The 16,790-nt window shown below is 38.4% G+C and overlaps 1 protein-coding gene across 1 annotated transcript in view; it reads right to left on the reverse strand.

Moving 5' to 3' along the window:
* col27a1b (collagen, type XXVII, alpha 1b) overlaps window positions 1-16,790 on the reverse strand; it is a 101,008-nt gene that overhangs the window by 31,446 nt on the left and 52,772 nt on the right. Inside the window, exons 12-23 of the mRNA XM_073841093.1 lie at window positions 15,241-15,285; window positions 12,827-12,880; window positions 11,498-11,542; window positions 11,283-11,336; window positions 10,629-10,673; window positions 6,257-6,310; window positions 5,983-6,036; window positions 5,818-5,871; window positions 5,298-5,351; window positions 5,159-5,212; window positions 2,500-2,544; window positions 1,513-1,566 (exon numbers count right to left, since the gene is read on the reverse strand). Coding sequence (XP_073697194.1) covers window positions 1,513-1,566; window positions 2,500-2,544; window positions 5,159-5,212; window positions 5,298-5,351; window positions 5,818-5,871; window positions 5,983-6,036; window positions 6,257-6,310; window positions 10,629-10,673; window positions 11,283-11,336; window positions 11,498-11,542; window positions 12,827-12,880; window positions 15,241-15,285 — 612 coding nt within the window. The remainder of the gene's footprint in view (window positions 1-1,512; window positions 1,567-2,499; window positions 2,545-5,158; window positions 5,213-5,297; window positions 5,352-5,817; window positions 5,872-5,982; window positions 6,037-6,256; window positions 6,311-10,628; window positions 10,674-11,282; window positions 11,337-11,497; window positions 11,543-12,826; window positions 12,881-15,240; window positions 15,286-16,790) is intronic.

Raw genomic sequence — 16,790 nt, forward strand, 5'->3', positions numbered from 1 at the left:
TAGTAGAAAACCCATGAAAGATTTACATTATTTAAAAAAATCATATTGTTTTATACATGCCTATGCTTATATCCTTCACCACCTCTAAGCTATTTCAGTAGCTGTGGTCAATGTATGAGTATTTTATTTTCCGAGTTGTGTTGAGGTAAAAATAACAACAGGTAGCGCCAGTAGCTCACTGAGTGCAACCATTTCATGTAATAAAAACAACGGTGCCCAACATAGAAAAAATCATAAAACTAAGGATTTAAATATCACCTTACTAAGACATATTATTAATAGATATAGATTGACAACTAATATTTATATGCACTTTATATAAGTAGTTTGTTTATATTATTACAGTTTAAAATAATGGTGTAATAATGGTGTATTAATATATTTTAAAATATAATTAAAAAAACATTCTAATATGCTGATTAATTACTGGAACCTGTTATTATTTTTTTAGGATTCTTGATGAATAAAGGGTTAAAAAGAACAACATTTATTCAAAATACAAATCTTTTCTAACAACATAAGTCTTTACTATCAATTTAACACATCCTTGGTGAATAAAAAAATAATAATTTCTTTCAAAAAAAGAAAGAATAAAAATTAGCTGACCCCAAACTTTTAAATGGTAGTTTATATTGTTACAAGTTATTTCTATTTTAACTAAACGCTGTTCTTTTCAACTTTTTATTTGTTAAAGAATCCTGGGGGGGGGGTTCCAACAAAATATTAAGCAGCACAATGGTTTTTAACAATGTTAATGAATCAGCATATTAGAATGCTTTTTGAAGGATCATGTGACACTGAAGACTGGAGTAACGATGCTCAAAATTCAGCTTTGCATCACAGGAATAAATTAAATTTTTGACTATATTCACACAGAAAACTGTTATTTTAAATTGAAATAATATTTCACAATATTACAGTTTTTGTCTGTATTTTTGATAAATAAATGCAGCCTTGACGAGCATAAGAAATGTCTTTAAAAACCATTTAAAATCTTACTGATCCCAAACTTTTGAGCGTCAGTGCACATTTTGCTTTCTGGCCATATAAATATTAGCAACTATTACCAAATATTTTTGCTCAGTTTGGCTTCTGAATAAAGTCTTTCTTTCCTAAAAGCTCCTTATTCTCCTATATCATACTATATGAGCCATAAATGAATAAATCAAATATGGTACTCTATTAAAACTCTTATTAACACATACATTTTTCTGACTATTATTTCATAAGGCTTTATGGGGTTAAACATACTACATAATTTATGGTGTGATTATGAAATAACACTTTGGTCGAAATTTTCATTAAGGATAATGACTTTAAAAAAACAAACAAAAAAAAAAAAAAACAATGATTGGATCTACTTTATATACAGTACACTGTTAGTGGAAAAACAATACAGAGAGTGTGAAGATTTTTAATAGGTCCAAACTTGGCCAAATAGTTGAAGAAACACATTTAATGGAAAATTTGAGTCTAAATTATGGTGGCCATTTGGCTGTCATGAATTCTTACCTTCATTCCATCCTCCCCTGGATTCCCAGGGAAACCCTTCCTCCCAGGTCTGCCCTGAACAGAAAGTAGAAATGACCCATAGTACTGGACTCCCAATTCTCTAAATCTACTCCCTGACATCTCATTAGCTCCAGTTCCTGGGACCAATCTCCTCTATTCAACAATATATCAGCTCTCCCAGAGAGAGCAGCTTCATTAAATAATTCAGAAACAGATGCATCAAACACCTTCTGTCTCACAAACCCAGTGAAAAATACTCAGAAGTGTTCCTGTTGGAGCCTGGATAGATTTCCCCTAGTCATCGATTAGTTAATGTCTGACCCCCTCTGCCTCATTAGCTAAATATCCACACTGGCCTCACTTGGATAGACTCCATAGAGTACAGTAGAGTACATGGAAAAGTGGGTTAAATGCAATGAACTGATAATTTGAATTCATCTCTTGCTGTCAGATACAGGCAGCTGTTTGTACGACAAGTTTTAAAAACTTTAAGAACTATTCTTTACTACAATTTACACCATCATTGCTGGATCAGGGTCAAGTCTGAATGCAGCATTCAAAACAGCAAACTTGTGAAACTGTTTTGGGATAGAGGAAAATTGCTGTATTTGGAGGGTTTGAAACTCACACATTATAAAAGTCCCTGCTGAGTGACATAGACCAATAGGAGAGCGTGAAGCCTATTACAATATTATGACAAATGCTCAAGGGTAACACAACAAAATTATAAAATTACAGGAAAACTACCAGTATTAACAGGTTACATTCGAGCAAAATGATGCCACAATTGCAAAATAAGCAATATAGTATCATTTCAACAATAAACACTGGGTGGAGATGTACATTTAACATTGTAACAAAACATACCAATGACTTTGAAGAAGCCTTTGGTCATGAACAGAGCCAAAGCTAACATTGTGCTTGCTAAGATTACTAATTTGAAGTTTAACTCAATATATCTACTGGGTGTATGAATAGCGCACTCACCTCTAGCCCTGAAGCCCCTGGTGGTCCTATTGGGCCCTGATCTCCCTGTGGTTTAAAACACAATCATTATTATTTAAGAAGTAATAAGCACCTACACAATTATAGTGATTAGGACTTTTAAAATATGGTGTTGCCAACATTTTTTTTTTTTTTCACAACAAGTAACGCAGAATTGCTTTAAACTGTTCTTGTTCAGTTTTGTTCATTTTGTTAAAATTGTGCCTCATTGTGCTGGTACAGTACAACCAGCCACAGCTTGCTCACAGATGCTTCTTTTTAACAATAATTTAAACATATCTAGTTACAGTGGGGAAAATAATTATTTGATCCCCTGCTGATTTTGTTCGTTTTGCCCACTGACAAAGAAATGATCAGTCTATAATTTTAATGGTAGGTGTATTAACAGTGAGAGACAGAATAACAACAACAACAAAAAAAATCCAGAAAAACACATTTAAAAAAAATTAATACATTTATTTGCATTTTAATGAGTGAAATAACTATTCAATCTCCTATCAATCAGCAAGATTTCTGGCTGCCAGGCTCCCAAGCAATCAATCAAATTCCAAACTCTCCACCATGGCCAAGACCAAAGAGCTGTCTAAGGATGTCAGGAACAAGATTGTAGACCTACACAAGGCTGGAATGGGCTACAAGACCATTGCCAAACAGCTTAATGAGAAGGCAACAACAGTTGTTGCAATTATTAGCAAATAAAAGAAACACAAAATAACTGTCAGTCTTTCTCGGTCTGGGACTCCATGCAAGATTCAATCATGAGAACGAGGAGGAATCAGCCCAGAACTACACAGAAGGATCTTGTCAATGATCTTAAGGCAGCTGAGACCATAGTCACCAAAAAAACAATTGCTAACACACTACACTGTGAGGCACTGAAATCTGCAGTGCCAGCAAGGTCCCCTGCTCAAGAAAGCACATGTACAGGCCCGTCTGAAGTTTGCAAATTAACATCTGAATGTTTCAGAGGAGAACTGGGTGAAAGCATTGTGGTCAGAGGAGACCAAAATCTTGTTCTTTGGCATCAACTCAACTCGCCGTGTTTGGAGGAGGAGGAATGCTGCCTATGACCCCAAGAAAACCATCCCCACCGTCAAACATGGAAGTGGAAACATTATACTTTGGGGGTGTTTTTCTGCTAAGGGGACAGGGCAACTGCACCGCATCAAAGGGATGATGGAGAGGGGCTATGTACCATCAGGGCTTAGGCATTGAAGCCAACCAGGGCACTGAAAATGTTGTGGATGGGTATGACCCAAAACACATGGCCAAGAGAACAAAGGAGTGGCTCAAGAAGAAGCACATTAAGGTCCTGGAGTGGCCTAGCCAGTCTCCAGACCTTAATCTGTGGAGGGAGCTGAAGGTTCAAGTTGCCAAACATCAGCCTCAAAACCTTAATGACTTGGAGAGGATCTGCAAAGAGGAGTGGGACAAAATCCCCCCTGAGGTGTGTTCAAACCTGGTGGCCAACTACAAGAAACGTCTGACCTCTGTGACGGCCAACAAGGGATTTGCCACCAAGTACTAAATCATGTTTTGTGAAGGGTTCAAATACTTATTTTACTTAAAATGCAAATCAATTTGTAACTTTTTTGAAATGTGTTTTTCTGGATTTTTTTTTTTTGTAATTCTGTCTTTCACTGTTAAAATGAACCTACCATTATAAGTATAGAATGATCATTTCTTTGTCAGTGGACAAACGTACAACATCAGCAGGGGATCAAATAATTATTTTCCCCACCGTATTTTATGCATCAGTGTGTCACCATTATGGAACAATTACCTAATATGTGACCCTGGACCACAAAACCAGTCATAAGGTTAAATTTTACAAAACTGAAATATAAATCTGGAATCTAAGGGTGCAAAAAAATCAAAATACTGAGAAAATCACCTTTAAAGTTGTCCAAATGAAGTTTTTAACAATGCATATTACTAATCAAAAATTACATTTTGATAGGTTTACAGTAGGAATTTTACAAAAAATCTTAATGTAACATGATCTTTACTTAATTTCCTAATTATTTTTGACATAAAAGAAAAATCAATAATTTTGACCCATACAATGTATTTTTGGCTATTGCTACAAATATATCCCAGCGACTTAAGACTGGTTTTGTGGTCCAGGGTCACATATGCAAAAGGAAAAGTATGAGTATTCTAAAGCATGTTAATGGCATCTCATAGCTGTATAATAGTAAAACACCAGGCCTTGATGGGTTTACAAAGAATTTTACTGGCCTTACTTAAAAACCTAACCGTCTACGAATGTATGCCTTGTTCTGAAATGTATCCAAACATGAATAAATTTGCCTTTACCCAAAGGCAAATATTTATTAATTATAATATTACATGTTGTTTTTGTGACTATAAATTGCTTCCATGTATATGCCAATAGACTTACAAATGTAGTTGTATTGAACTTATTTTCATAAAGTGACTTTTTATGTTTTTAAAATGACACATACAGTTATACACAGAGAATAATTATCACATAAACATGTATGTTAAACAGTGTTTATAACTATATATGCAGATATTGTGTATAGTAATAGATTCAGATTTACAGCTATAAATTCAGGATTTCTATATATATATATCCCCGTCTGACCCTTTTGGTTTAGGTATAAACTGCTCCTACCTCCAGTCCAGGAACTCCTGTAGGGCCTGGAATCCCTTTCGTTCCTGTGTTCCCCTACAAGGTTTTAAAAAAAATTGCATGGCACCCAATTACAAATTTTGGAAAGGGGACCAAAAGCTTGAAGAAGAGAGATGCACACCTTTGGGCCCTCAGCGCCATTCTCTCCTGGTGGTCCAATATCCCCTGGAAAACCCTGAGAAAGGGTAACAACATTAGTCTTAGCACTAGATTCATTATACTTTATCTAAAAAGACTCCATCTGTAACAGCTACTTAATTTCTCACTCTGAAAGCTATTGAAGGACTGTGTGAGCTTTCTAAACAATTGCAAATTAATGAACATCGCTGTGAAAACAAAAGGAACTGCAAAAGCCAAGTGCACTACAAGTGCACTTTTATGTTGTAAGTCTGTGAATTGGCTACACTTAGACTCCAATTTAAGACCTACATAGTGCAGCTGAAAGACATGTTTTGTAGTTTATTTTGTGTGAGTTTGTGTGAGAACTGAATTGTAGTGGGAAGAATTTAATCTTATAATAAACAGCTGATTTGTGATTAGATGTAGTGTAAAACATGAAATAGTTAGCTTTTAATAGTACACAAGGCAATGACCTTCTGTCTTTGTAGTGTACACTTGGCCCGAAATGAAAGCACAATTACCTCAGGGCCAGGTGGACCTGGAAAACCATCTGGGCCTCGATCTCCAGGCTTCCCCTAAAAGATAAACAGCTTGCTATAATTGGACTCTTTGTCAAATCAGCACTAAAGATGTAAGATTAATCAACTTGGACAAACACAATGAAAAAAAAAAACTTATGAATTAACCTGTGGTCCTGGCTTTCCTCGAATTCCTGGTAAACCTGGTGGGCCCTGATTACCCTGGAAAGTTCAATGAATTATAAGCACACAGTTATTTAAATAAAAACTTTTTGTTGAAGTTATAAATAAAACAAAGATTACTGCAATGAAAGATAAATTCAATGTTGAGGTTTCTTTGTAATTATTTGTGAAATTTACAAGCAATTTCTGAGTGAATATTTTTTATGTACACAGACACTGTATGTGAATACGTCAAAAGAAAATGTGTTAGCTGAAATACCTTGTCACCTTGAAATCCAGGTTCTCCCGGTTCACCTGGCAAGCCAAATTCACCCTGTCAACAGACAAAACAGGGACAAAACATCACTCTCTGGCCTTTAAATCAGGATGTCCCAGCAGTTCAATCACATTAGTCAAGTTACTCCAGAAACTGTGTCAATGTCTGTACTGTATTTATTTTACAATGTGTCTGTAACTGTAGACATGGAGATCAGAGTAGCTGTCCAAAACAAAGTTTTATAAATATCTTGCCTAGCAGGAAAATACAACATTTAAGTACAGGGCTGTCAGCACCTGTCCAGCTGGCAGACTCAGAGACTAAAGGTCTTTGCACACTGAGTCCGAAATTCTCGTCAGAAATTTGTGCATGTCATAAAATTTTTGAGAGGTGTTTTGACAATTCTAGAAATCTAGAAATGGCTATTGTATGCTGGTTTCAATACCTGGTGCGCACCTTTCTGATGCCACAGTTTGGTGTGTAGACATACTGCCAGTTTAGGATCAATTGGTTCACAGAAACTGTCTTTCTTTAATATGTGGTTTCAGTATCGCTAGTAAAGCATTAAACTGAGCCACTGACACCCTGAAGTAAACTTGGGACAATCCCACAGCTCCTTGATAAGGAGGCGGAACTCTCCTTCCTCTCTACACAATCTCAGGATAAGATGGACCCAACATTTCCTCTTTCTTTTTCTCTTTTTAACAAGAGAGAGGACATCCAGATCCTCACTGCTTGAAGACTCCATTTTGTATTGTTTTGCTAATTGTTTCGCAACCGATAACATAATATGCATCAGTGTGCAAGGTTTCTGTGTGTGACAAATTTTTAGGATGATGAAGACGCATACAAAAAAACAGTAACATTTTGAAATATGTTTTACTATTTATTATAACTGTTTTCTATTTGAATATATTTTAAAACACTTATTTTTGTGATTTTAAAGCTACATTTTTCACATCTTTAGTCCAGTCACATGATCCTTCAGAAATCATTCTAATACTCTGATTTGCTGCTCAAAAAACATATATTATTATTATGCTGAAAACAGCTGAGTATAATTTTTTCGGTTTTCTTTGATGAATAGAAAGTTCAGAAGAACAGAATTTATCTGAAATAGAAATCTTTTGTAACATTATAAATGTTGTTATTACCTTTGATCAATTTAAAGCATCCTTGCTAAATAAAAGTATTGTAAATGCAGGACTCGTAGGAAGCGTTGTAAGATCCAGATGCGAGCTTTATTAAACAGATCGTTGTCAAGACAGGCCAGGTAAAACACCGGCAAACCGTAACATCCAAGTCAAGACAAAAGCGTAATCCAATAGACAGGCGTGGGTCAAAATCCAAGTGAGCAGTCCAAAGTAGCAAATGAAACAAAACAATGAAACAAGGAAAAACTATGACTATGAAACAAAACCGTGGCAAAAACAAGGCAATGAGATAGGAGAAAACGCTTAGAGTCCGCTACAGTAAAACAATACTTCGCGGGGCCTGTTTGGTGTAGGCCTCCTTAAATGGAGGCAGCAGAGGGAGCAGCAACAGTCAGTGTGGGTAAGGGCTCCCTCTGCTGGCCTGGCGTTACAGGAGCGACTCCTGGCACTCAAAACAACAACAGTCCAGGAGGGTGGTGGAACAGAGGCAAAACAGGGGTGGGACGGTGGGCCAGGTCCATGCAGGGGAACAGGATCAGAGTCAGGGCCTGGACCTTGGAGCAGAGGCAAACAGCGGAGCACTGGAGGACCTGGGCCGTGGAACAGTGGCAGACAGTGGAAACTTGTAGGACCTGGGTCGTGAAGCAGTGGCAGACAGTGGAAACTTGGAGGACCTGGGCCATGGAGCAATAGCAGACCTGGATCATGAAGCGGAGGTGGGCCTGGACCGTGAAACAATGGCAGACTGTGGAGTAGTGGAAGCCATGGCGGGGCCGGCAGAGCAGGAAGCCTAGGTGGTGCAGGCAAAGCAGGAAGCCATGGTGGAGCAGGCAGAGCAGGGAGCCTTGGCGCTGCAGGCAGAGCAGGGAGCCTTGGCGCTGCAGGCAGAGCAGGAAGCCATGGCGGAGCAGGCAGAGCAAGGAGCCTTGGCGGTGAAGGCAGACCAGGAGGCCATGGCGGAGCAGGTAACTTGGGTAGCCATGGCAGAGCCATGTCTTGGCTTGACTCAGGATGTGAGGTGGTGTCTTGGCATGACCCAGGATATAAAGCTGTGTCTTGACTTGACTCAGGAAGTGAAACTGTCTTGACTTGATTCAGGAAGTGCTTCTGTGTCTTGACTTGACTTTGCAGGAACAGCAGTTGTAACGTGACTTGGATTGACAGAAACAGCAGCTGTAACGTGACTTGGCTTGGCAGGAACAGCAGCTGTAACGTGACTTGGCTTGGCAGGAACAGCAGCTGTAACGTGACTTGACTTGACAGGAACAGCAGTTGTAACGTGACTTGACTTTGCAGGAACAGCAGACATGATGTGAACAGGCTGTAGCTTGAATGAAGTGGCATAAGTTGGTGCTGGCTTGGTTGACATGAGTTTAGGGAGACCAGCCGACAGTAGTGGTGGGTCCTTCACGCTGGACACCAGCCACCTCGAAACAGAGTTGACATGATAAAGTGCAGATGTAGAGGCCATTTTGTGTACAAGGTCCGATGCGACCGCCATCTTGTGCAGTGGCTCTGGCGTGGCGGCCATCTTGAGTGCAGGCTCGGGGCTGGCAGCCATCTGGTGAACAGGCTATGGGATGGCGGCCATCTTGGCGACAGGCTCTGGCATGGCGGCCATCTTGTGCAGTGGCTCTAGAAGGGCGGCCATCTTGTGCAGTGGCTCTGGAAGGGCGGCCATCTTGTGAACAGGCTTTGGGATGGCGGCCATCTTGTGAACAGGCTTTGGGACGGCAGGCATGGTGTGAGCAGGCCCTGGGACGGCAGGCTTGGCGTGAGGAGGCTGTGACTTCACAGACGTGATGTGAGTAGGTTGTGGTTTGGTAGATGTGACGTAAGCAGGTTGTGGTTTGGTAGCAGGCTTGACAGATGTGACGTGAAAAGGCTTTGGCTTGGCAGACATGACGTGAGCAGGCTGTGGCTTGGCAGACATGACGTGAGCAAGCTTTGGCTTGGCAGGCATGACATGAACAATTCCAGACATGACGGATGGGATATGAAAGCACTGTTGTGTTGTGGGTACTGTGGGGTGGCAAGGTTCTTCATCCACAACCCCCACAGTAAACGAGGAACCACTCAAACGAAGTGCAAAGTCGATATATTGTTCCAAAATCTAAGTGAGCAGTCCAAAGTAGCATATGAAACAAAACAATGAAACAAGGAAAAACTATGACTATGAAACAAAACCGTGGCAAAACAATACTTCGCGGGGCCTGTTTGGTGTAGGCCTCCTTAAATGGCCACCAAACAGGAAGTAACCAATGAGACAGCAGAGGGAGCAGCAACAGTCAGTGTGGGTAAGGGCTCCCTCTGCTGGCCTGGCTTTACAAGTATTAATTTCTATAATTTCTTTCCCCCCCAAAAAATGACTCCAAGCTTTTGAATGGCATAGTGTATAATGCTACAAAAGCTTTTTATTTCAGATAAATGCTGATCCTTGGATCTTTTTATTCATCAAAGATTCCTGAAAAAGGTTAGTCAACTGTTTTAAATATTGATAATAATAATAATAAAAATAATAATAAATGTTTCTTGAACATCAAATCAGCATATTAGAACGATTTATGAAGAATCATGTGACACTGAAGACTGGAGTAATGATGCTGAAAATGTGGATTTGATCACAGAAATAAATTATATTTTAAAATATATTCAAATAAAAAGCAGTTATTTTAAATAGTAAAAATATTTCACAATATTACTGCTTTTGCTGTATTTTGACTTCTTTAAAAAACATAAAAAATCGTACTGTCCGAAAACTCTTGACTGATAGTCTATATTGATCATACTTGACAGAATTCATTACTGTAAAAATGTCAAATTTTTATATATTGTATAAAGTAATTTTTATAGAAAGTCTCATATCTTAAAATCTATTTATCTATTTGTTGATTTTTTTTTTTTACAATCACAGACAGAGAGAAAACTCTATGTACTATTGTGAAATAATAAAAGCAAAACAAAAGCACGCACATCTCTGATGAAGAGCCTGCATGCTCGAAACGTCATGTACGCTATGTGAACGTTTTTTTTTAAATACATTTTTTTTTTTTTGGAGTTGCCAACTTTACACTTTATTCTTCTATTGTAAAATAATACAATTTAAAATATTTTTTCATTTTTAATATATATTTTAAAACATAATTTACTTCTGTGATGGCAAAGCTGAATATTTATCAAATATAGAAGAAACAAAAGCTAATAAAGGGTATTCAGATCACCTTATCACCTTTCAGTCCAGACTCGCCTGGGTTTCCTGGTACACCCTGTAAGACACCAGAGACAAATCTTAAAAAGAAGAACCGGTACAATCGCTTTATGAATTGAAGAACAAATCTGAACTATTTTAAGCCCCTTGAAGGCCAACTTATCTAATCAAACTTATCTAAACTTATTATGATCTTATTTTAAAAATTATTAAATAGCTTTTGCCTACAACATTTGGTGCTATGAAAGGAATCCATATTAATATATCATTAAATGTGATTATAAAAGTCATGTCCTGAAAATTAAAATATTATGTAATGATGTAATACTGTGTGTGATCTAGTAACTGCTTTATCCTAATATTGACATCTGTTTAAAGTTGAGTGTCATTTCAACTGTTAATATAATCATGTTAAAATTCCAAACACGATAGTGTACAAAGACAACTATAAGTAAGTAATTTGCAAGATCATTTTCTTTGATTTCTCCCAGCCTGACCAATCTGGTTAGATTGGTGTGTTTTTCTTATGTTAGAGGGGTTTTGGCTACTTTTTAGGCCGGGAGACCAGCCAAACCATACTAAATCAGCTAAGACTAGCAAATCCCTTAAGTCTAGTTTGAAACAGACTATTCAGCAGGGATGTTCATAACAATTTCAATGTAATTACCTTTGGTCCTATTAATCCAGGAAGACCCACAATTCCAACAAGGCCCATATCACCCTGCCATAAAATATAAAAAGCTTAAACAAGCATACAACTGTACAATGCACGCACTATATTTACATGCCAACAGAAAGAAAATCAGAACGCATCAATGTCGGGAAGAAAAGTACTTGCAGCCAGAAGGTTAAATGGTAATAACTTAATGTTGGTTTACTCACAATAAAACCAGGGATGCCAACAGGACCTGGGGCACCCATCTCCCCCTGTGAGAAACAGAGAGCAGACACTGAGCGTTACTGGCACAACAGTTACTGGAGGAAGGTTGGGAGGGAAGCCTCTGTTCCCTGATAGCAAGCTAATCTGTTGCCTGCATCTACCCCTCAGTGAGCCAATGAAAGAGACACGCTGTGGAGTACAGAGAGGGGCTTGTTGTGCGGCGTGACTGGCCCGCTGCTACCTGCCATAGCTACTTCCTCCCTCAACAGCAGGCCAAAAAATCCCCTGTGTATTTTCACTCTCCTTGTTCTTTGAAATAGAGCAGATAGATGTTACGGGGTCGGCTGCTCTTGCTGAGTGACCGCCGATGAAGGAAAAGGATTGAGGTGAAGGCGTGCGTGTCCTCTGCGTTTGCGATATGGTTAGGGTTACAGTACAGCAGGGAGTCAGGCGGTCAGGCTAGCGGTACACTAAGCTACTGCCGGCTCAGCTATAGATGGCTAAAGTGGGTTAGTAGGGACAAAGGTAGTTCACACAATTGTACCAAAGAAAGAAACACTACCAGGTAAACACCTGATTACGTAGAAAAAAATATAGTGCACATCTGTTTAACATGACAAAAGATTGGATTTTTTCACATTTCTAACTGCAAGTATGAGCAATAGTGACTGTGATGATTGGCTTTGCAAAGACCACTAACAAGCTGGTGAAATGTGGTTCTGCATTTGAATTTTCTACAGATTGTACTAAAACTTTTTGACAATACACATTTTATTGCTCAGATATACTTGTGTCTTAGAACTATTCCTAATATGCGAATCAATATGCATCTTATTTGAATATTATGGAACATGGAAACATGAATAAGACAGAAAAGATGAAATATTGGGTAAAGAGTATGGGAAAACGATCAAAAGTGAAGCAACCCCTGTAATGACTAAAACAGATTTCTGCTGTAGACTCCGGTAGTGACAGCTGATTTCCTCGTTACCAATATTACTCAATGCTGAGCTGCACACTCTGGACGCCCAACTGGCTTGTGTGTGTTATTGTGGTAGCAGAAATCAAAGGTATTTATTAGAGAGTAGCGGTTTGAGTGGCCCGGTCAGCTTGTATAACCGTATGTGCATAACAGCGTATGACAGGAAAGAGAAGGGCATGCAGAGGCTAGGAGACTTTAGGATGATTTTTGGTGAACATTTCTCCCACTGCACAGGAATATTCTGATACACTAAACCTGATAATAAACATAACCCCAAACATCTATGCTTAAGAAAACTGGAGTTCCCCCAGATGGCAGTTGGCCAAGTGGTTGATGTAGCACTACTTACTGGGTTTCCATCAGGTCCTGGTGGTCCTCGCTCCCCAAAATCTCCTTGAAAGCCCTAAGCACACAAATGTGAGAGACAGCAGAGCTTAGCAGAGCAAGACATGAAGAAACCGCACTTAGAATCAGGGTAGATACAGTTTGTGCAATGCTGTTTCCAACTGCCAACACGGTAAACATTGTCCTTTCACTCTAATTCTGCGCAAACCTCTGTAACACCAGAACCACTCCATAATCATGGGATACTGAAAAATTGGATCTCAAAAAACAGCCACAGGAAAGCAGCAATAGGATAGAATAAGTTCTAACCACCAACTATATTTCCTATACACATAGAAATGTGGAATATGTCAGTGGCCAGAATTGTTTTACCACTATTTAAAATTAATGTTTGTGTATTAGTATTAATGTGGATAGTGTGGTAAGTTAGATAAGATGGAACTAATTTTTCTTTTGCATTTGCACATTAGCCATGCCGCCCATATTATAAAGATTAACAATACATACTGACCAGACATTAAAAGTCTGGATACAACTATTGAAAATCTGCAAAAAAAAATCAAAATATTGAGAAAATCGCCTTTAAAGTTGTCCATATAAAGTTCTTAGCAATGCATATTGCTAATCAAAAATTAAGCTTTGACATATTTATGGTAGTAAATTTACAAAATATCTTCATGGGACATGATCTTTACTTCCTAATTATTTTTGGCATAAAAGAAAAATTAATAATTCCGACCCATACAATGTATTTTTGGCTATTGCTACAAATATACCCGCCCTACTTACTGGTATTGTGATCCAGGGTCACATATGAGAAATACTGCAAGTGGAGTGATACAAATTGTAAAGCAGTTGGAGTTCTGATAGCATTAGAATATTGCACTCCTCTCAGCCAATCAGGTTTGAGAAAGATTCTGTGACACTGAAGACTGGTGTAATGTTTGCTGAAAGTCAAGTCAGGAATAAACTGTATTTAAAACATAGTAAAATATAAAACAGCTATATTGAAAGTAATAATATTTAACAATATTACTGCTAATTTATCGTATTATTGATCAAATAACATTATGTGTCCATTGAGTTTTAACAGCCCCTTAAAGCATGCAGTGAGTTTCCTGGGGGGTAAATGAGAATGAATGGGGGAAAGTCACATGAGTTGAGGCAATAGCTATCATGATATGATTGGATATGACTGGTTATGATCGGCTGTGATTGGTTCATGCAATAAATTCCGCCTCTTGTGTTTGTGCGTTGTGACTATTAAAAAAAGCAAGTAAACAACTCACACACTTAGATATAACCACTTTGTTATGTCAAAGTAAGACTTAAAATGGCATGAAAACATGATATGTGGGAGTTTTTAGTGAAACTATTGCCGAGTCACAGAAACAAGCTTAGTTCTCTTCTCTGTCAGCCCTGCAGGAAATTCCATGGCTGAGGGTTTCCTTGCACTGGCAACGACCAGGAGCAGCGAGAGGAGGACCGGCAGGGATTCGCTGACAGCGCTGTTTCCCCTCTATCTACTGTTATGTTATATAAGAGGACAAGAGCTATGACGTCGCACTCCCCTCTGTGCTAAACGTGTGCTTGTCTTAAGGCCAAAGTCAACACTTGCGCCATGCAGAGATCTTTTTTTGTCCTCCAACAAGGAAAAACAGTGAGTTACAGCCGAGGTGCATGTGCTGCCTATCAGATAGAACTGCAGAGTTAGAGAATTGCTTATTAAGAACAGATGAATCTGTGCTTGGCATTGCATTTGTGCTTTGAATCTAGAGGGAACTGCACATAATTGGTAGTTGTTTTGGAAAAAGATGAGCCTGAATTCTTAATGTCTAGTTCTTCTGAAAATACGCAGACTCAGAGGACCAACTTCATTTTGGTTAATAGAGAAGATTATGGGTGTACAGTTGGTAAAGACTGTTAAAATGAGTGGTCATTTAGTATTACTTATCCAAACAGAATAAGACAGCTCTGTCTACTGCCAGGATAGATTGTCAGGAACAATGAAAAAATGTTTTTGCTAGTCATGTGGATTATTGTCATGTTTATATCAGAGGTTTGGACTCTCATTCTGATGACACCCATTCACTGCAGAGGATCCATTGATGAGCAAGTGATGTAATGCTAAAATTCTTCAAATCTGTTTCAGTGAAAAAAACAAACTACATCTTGGATAGTCTGAGTGCGAGTAAATTTTCTGCAGATGTTAAGTTTTGGGTGAAATACTCTAATATATCCATCCAATTGGCTTTGGACCAATGGTTGAGAAACCCTGCTTTAAGATTGTAGATAGCGCAAACAGACTCCCTCAAACATCAACTTTTTAAACAGCAAGAAAAGGTCACAAATCACTGAACACAAAGGTAAGTCAATCACAGAAGGTTGTCTAAAGAGGATGGTGAAAGAAAACTTTACCGGCCTACCCATCTTGCCCTTCTTCCCGGGAGGACCAGGTAAACCCTAAGATGAGACAGCAGACAGAAGGGACAGGTAAAAAGAGACAGAAATGACAAAAAAAAAAACAGTGGAATTAATCAATTACCAATCCCAGTGGATGCAACAGACTGTGTGAATGCTGAAAGGTCTTTAGTTTCTATTCTTCTGTACACAAAAGGCTCTCTCAGCTCTCTATGAACTCTGTCCCTCTGGGTCTGAAAATAGGAGACATGATCTGGCTAATCCACAGCAGGCCATATTCCAGCTCCCGGGGGCTTATATTGCTATTTCCACAAAGTATTGCAGGCCGGAATTCACCAGCTCGAGGTTCCTGAGCAAATATTGTGAGAACTGAGACTAACTACTGTTTTGAAGGGGGATCTCTGTGGTTTTAGTGGAGCGTGCCCCTTTCACCAGGCTTCCTATTCAAAGCAAGTGCTCTGGATTTACACCGTTATAAAGAAGAGTGATACATGCAAGGCACATGTGTAAGTGTGTGGGCTTTGCTCAAGTAATATTTCCTCTAGGGGCAACTAAAACCGAGACTATACATCTGCATCATGCCACACATTTTACTACAGACTGAAGGGAACATCATTGGACTTTTAATGCACAACTTTAATAACAGTTAATAAAGTTTCATTCAAGTTTTTGTTTGTTTTGTATAGGGGAGGGCAATATGAGCTAAATCGCCCAAAATGTCCTGGATTCGGCTTTTGCTTTCTGCAGTTGCCATTTATTGTGTGCGTTTTTGTATTAAAGCCTTGTGCGGGACTGTTTTCTTAATCCCACTCCAGCAAACATTCTAATATTGAATGGCTGATAATATTTATATTTTAGCACATCACAGAGTCGCTATCAATATTTAGAGTATTTAAATCGCTTTGGATGCAGCTGTTGTTGGATGTAGGGTTGCCAAATCTGCATTTTTAACATGGAATTGGTCCGATTTTAAACTGTTGTGGTGGGTTAATTTTCTCCCGTGGGTTAAAAGTTTTAAATATTGCATAAATTCCATTTGACTGAAATGCTTGTATTGAAACATTTGGCATTCTACCAGTGATAAAACTATGGTAAATATTAGTTTTGTGAAGGATGGCCACTGTGGTAGGAAGCTTTTTAGCTGTGTTTATGATCAATCTGCATAATGGTGACTGTAAAATATATAGTTTTGGTATGGAAATGACATATTTCGCAACCAAAACTAGGACCCCAACCACCCCCCGTCCTACATCCTCATTTTTGAAAACTAAAATATGGTCATCCTATTTCACGGTAAGTATATGTATCACAATATATAGTTAATTTTGCTTTAAATACAAGTTAATCATGTCTACCAGTATATCGCACACCCTTAGTTTTGTACACACATTTTGTGTGTTGTTATATGTTTGGTTTGTTTTCTGTGTTCAGCTAAAACTGCTTCCTTTCTATAAGACTTACAGTACTGCGCAAAAATTTTAGGCCACTAATATTTTCATCAACAAAAAATGGTTAAGTCAGTTATTTCTTTCTTTTGCTGTAGTGTG

Source organism: Garra rufa, chromosome 5 (genome assembly GCF_049309525.1).
Source record: "Garra rufa chromosome 5, GarRuf1.0, whole genome shotgun sequence".
In the NCBI taxonomy this organism is placed as follows: domain Eukaryota; kingdom Metazoa; phylum Chordata; class Actinopteri; order Cypriniformes; family Cyprinidae; genus Garra; species Garra rufa.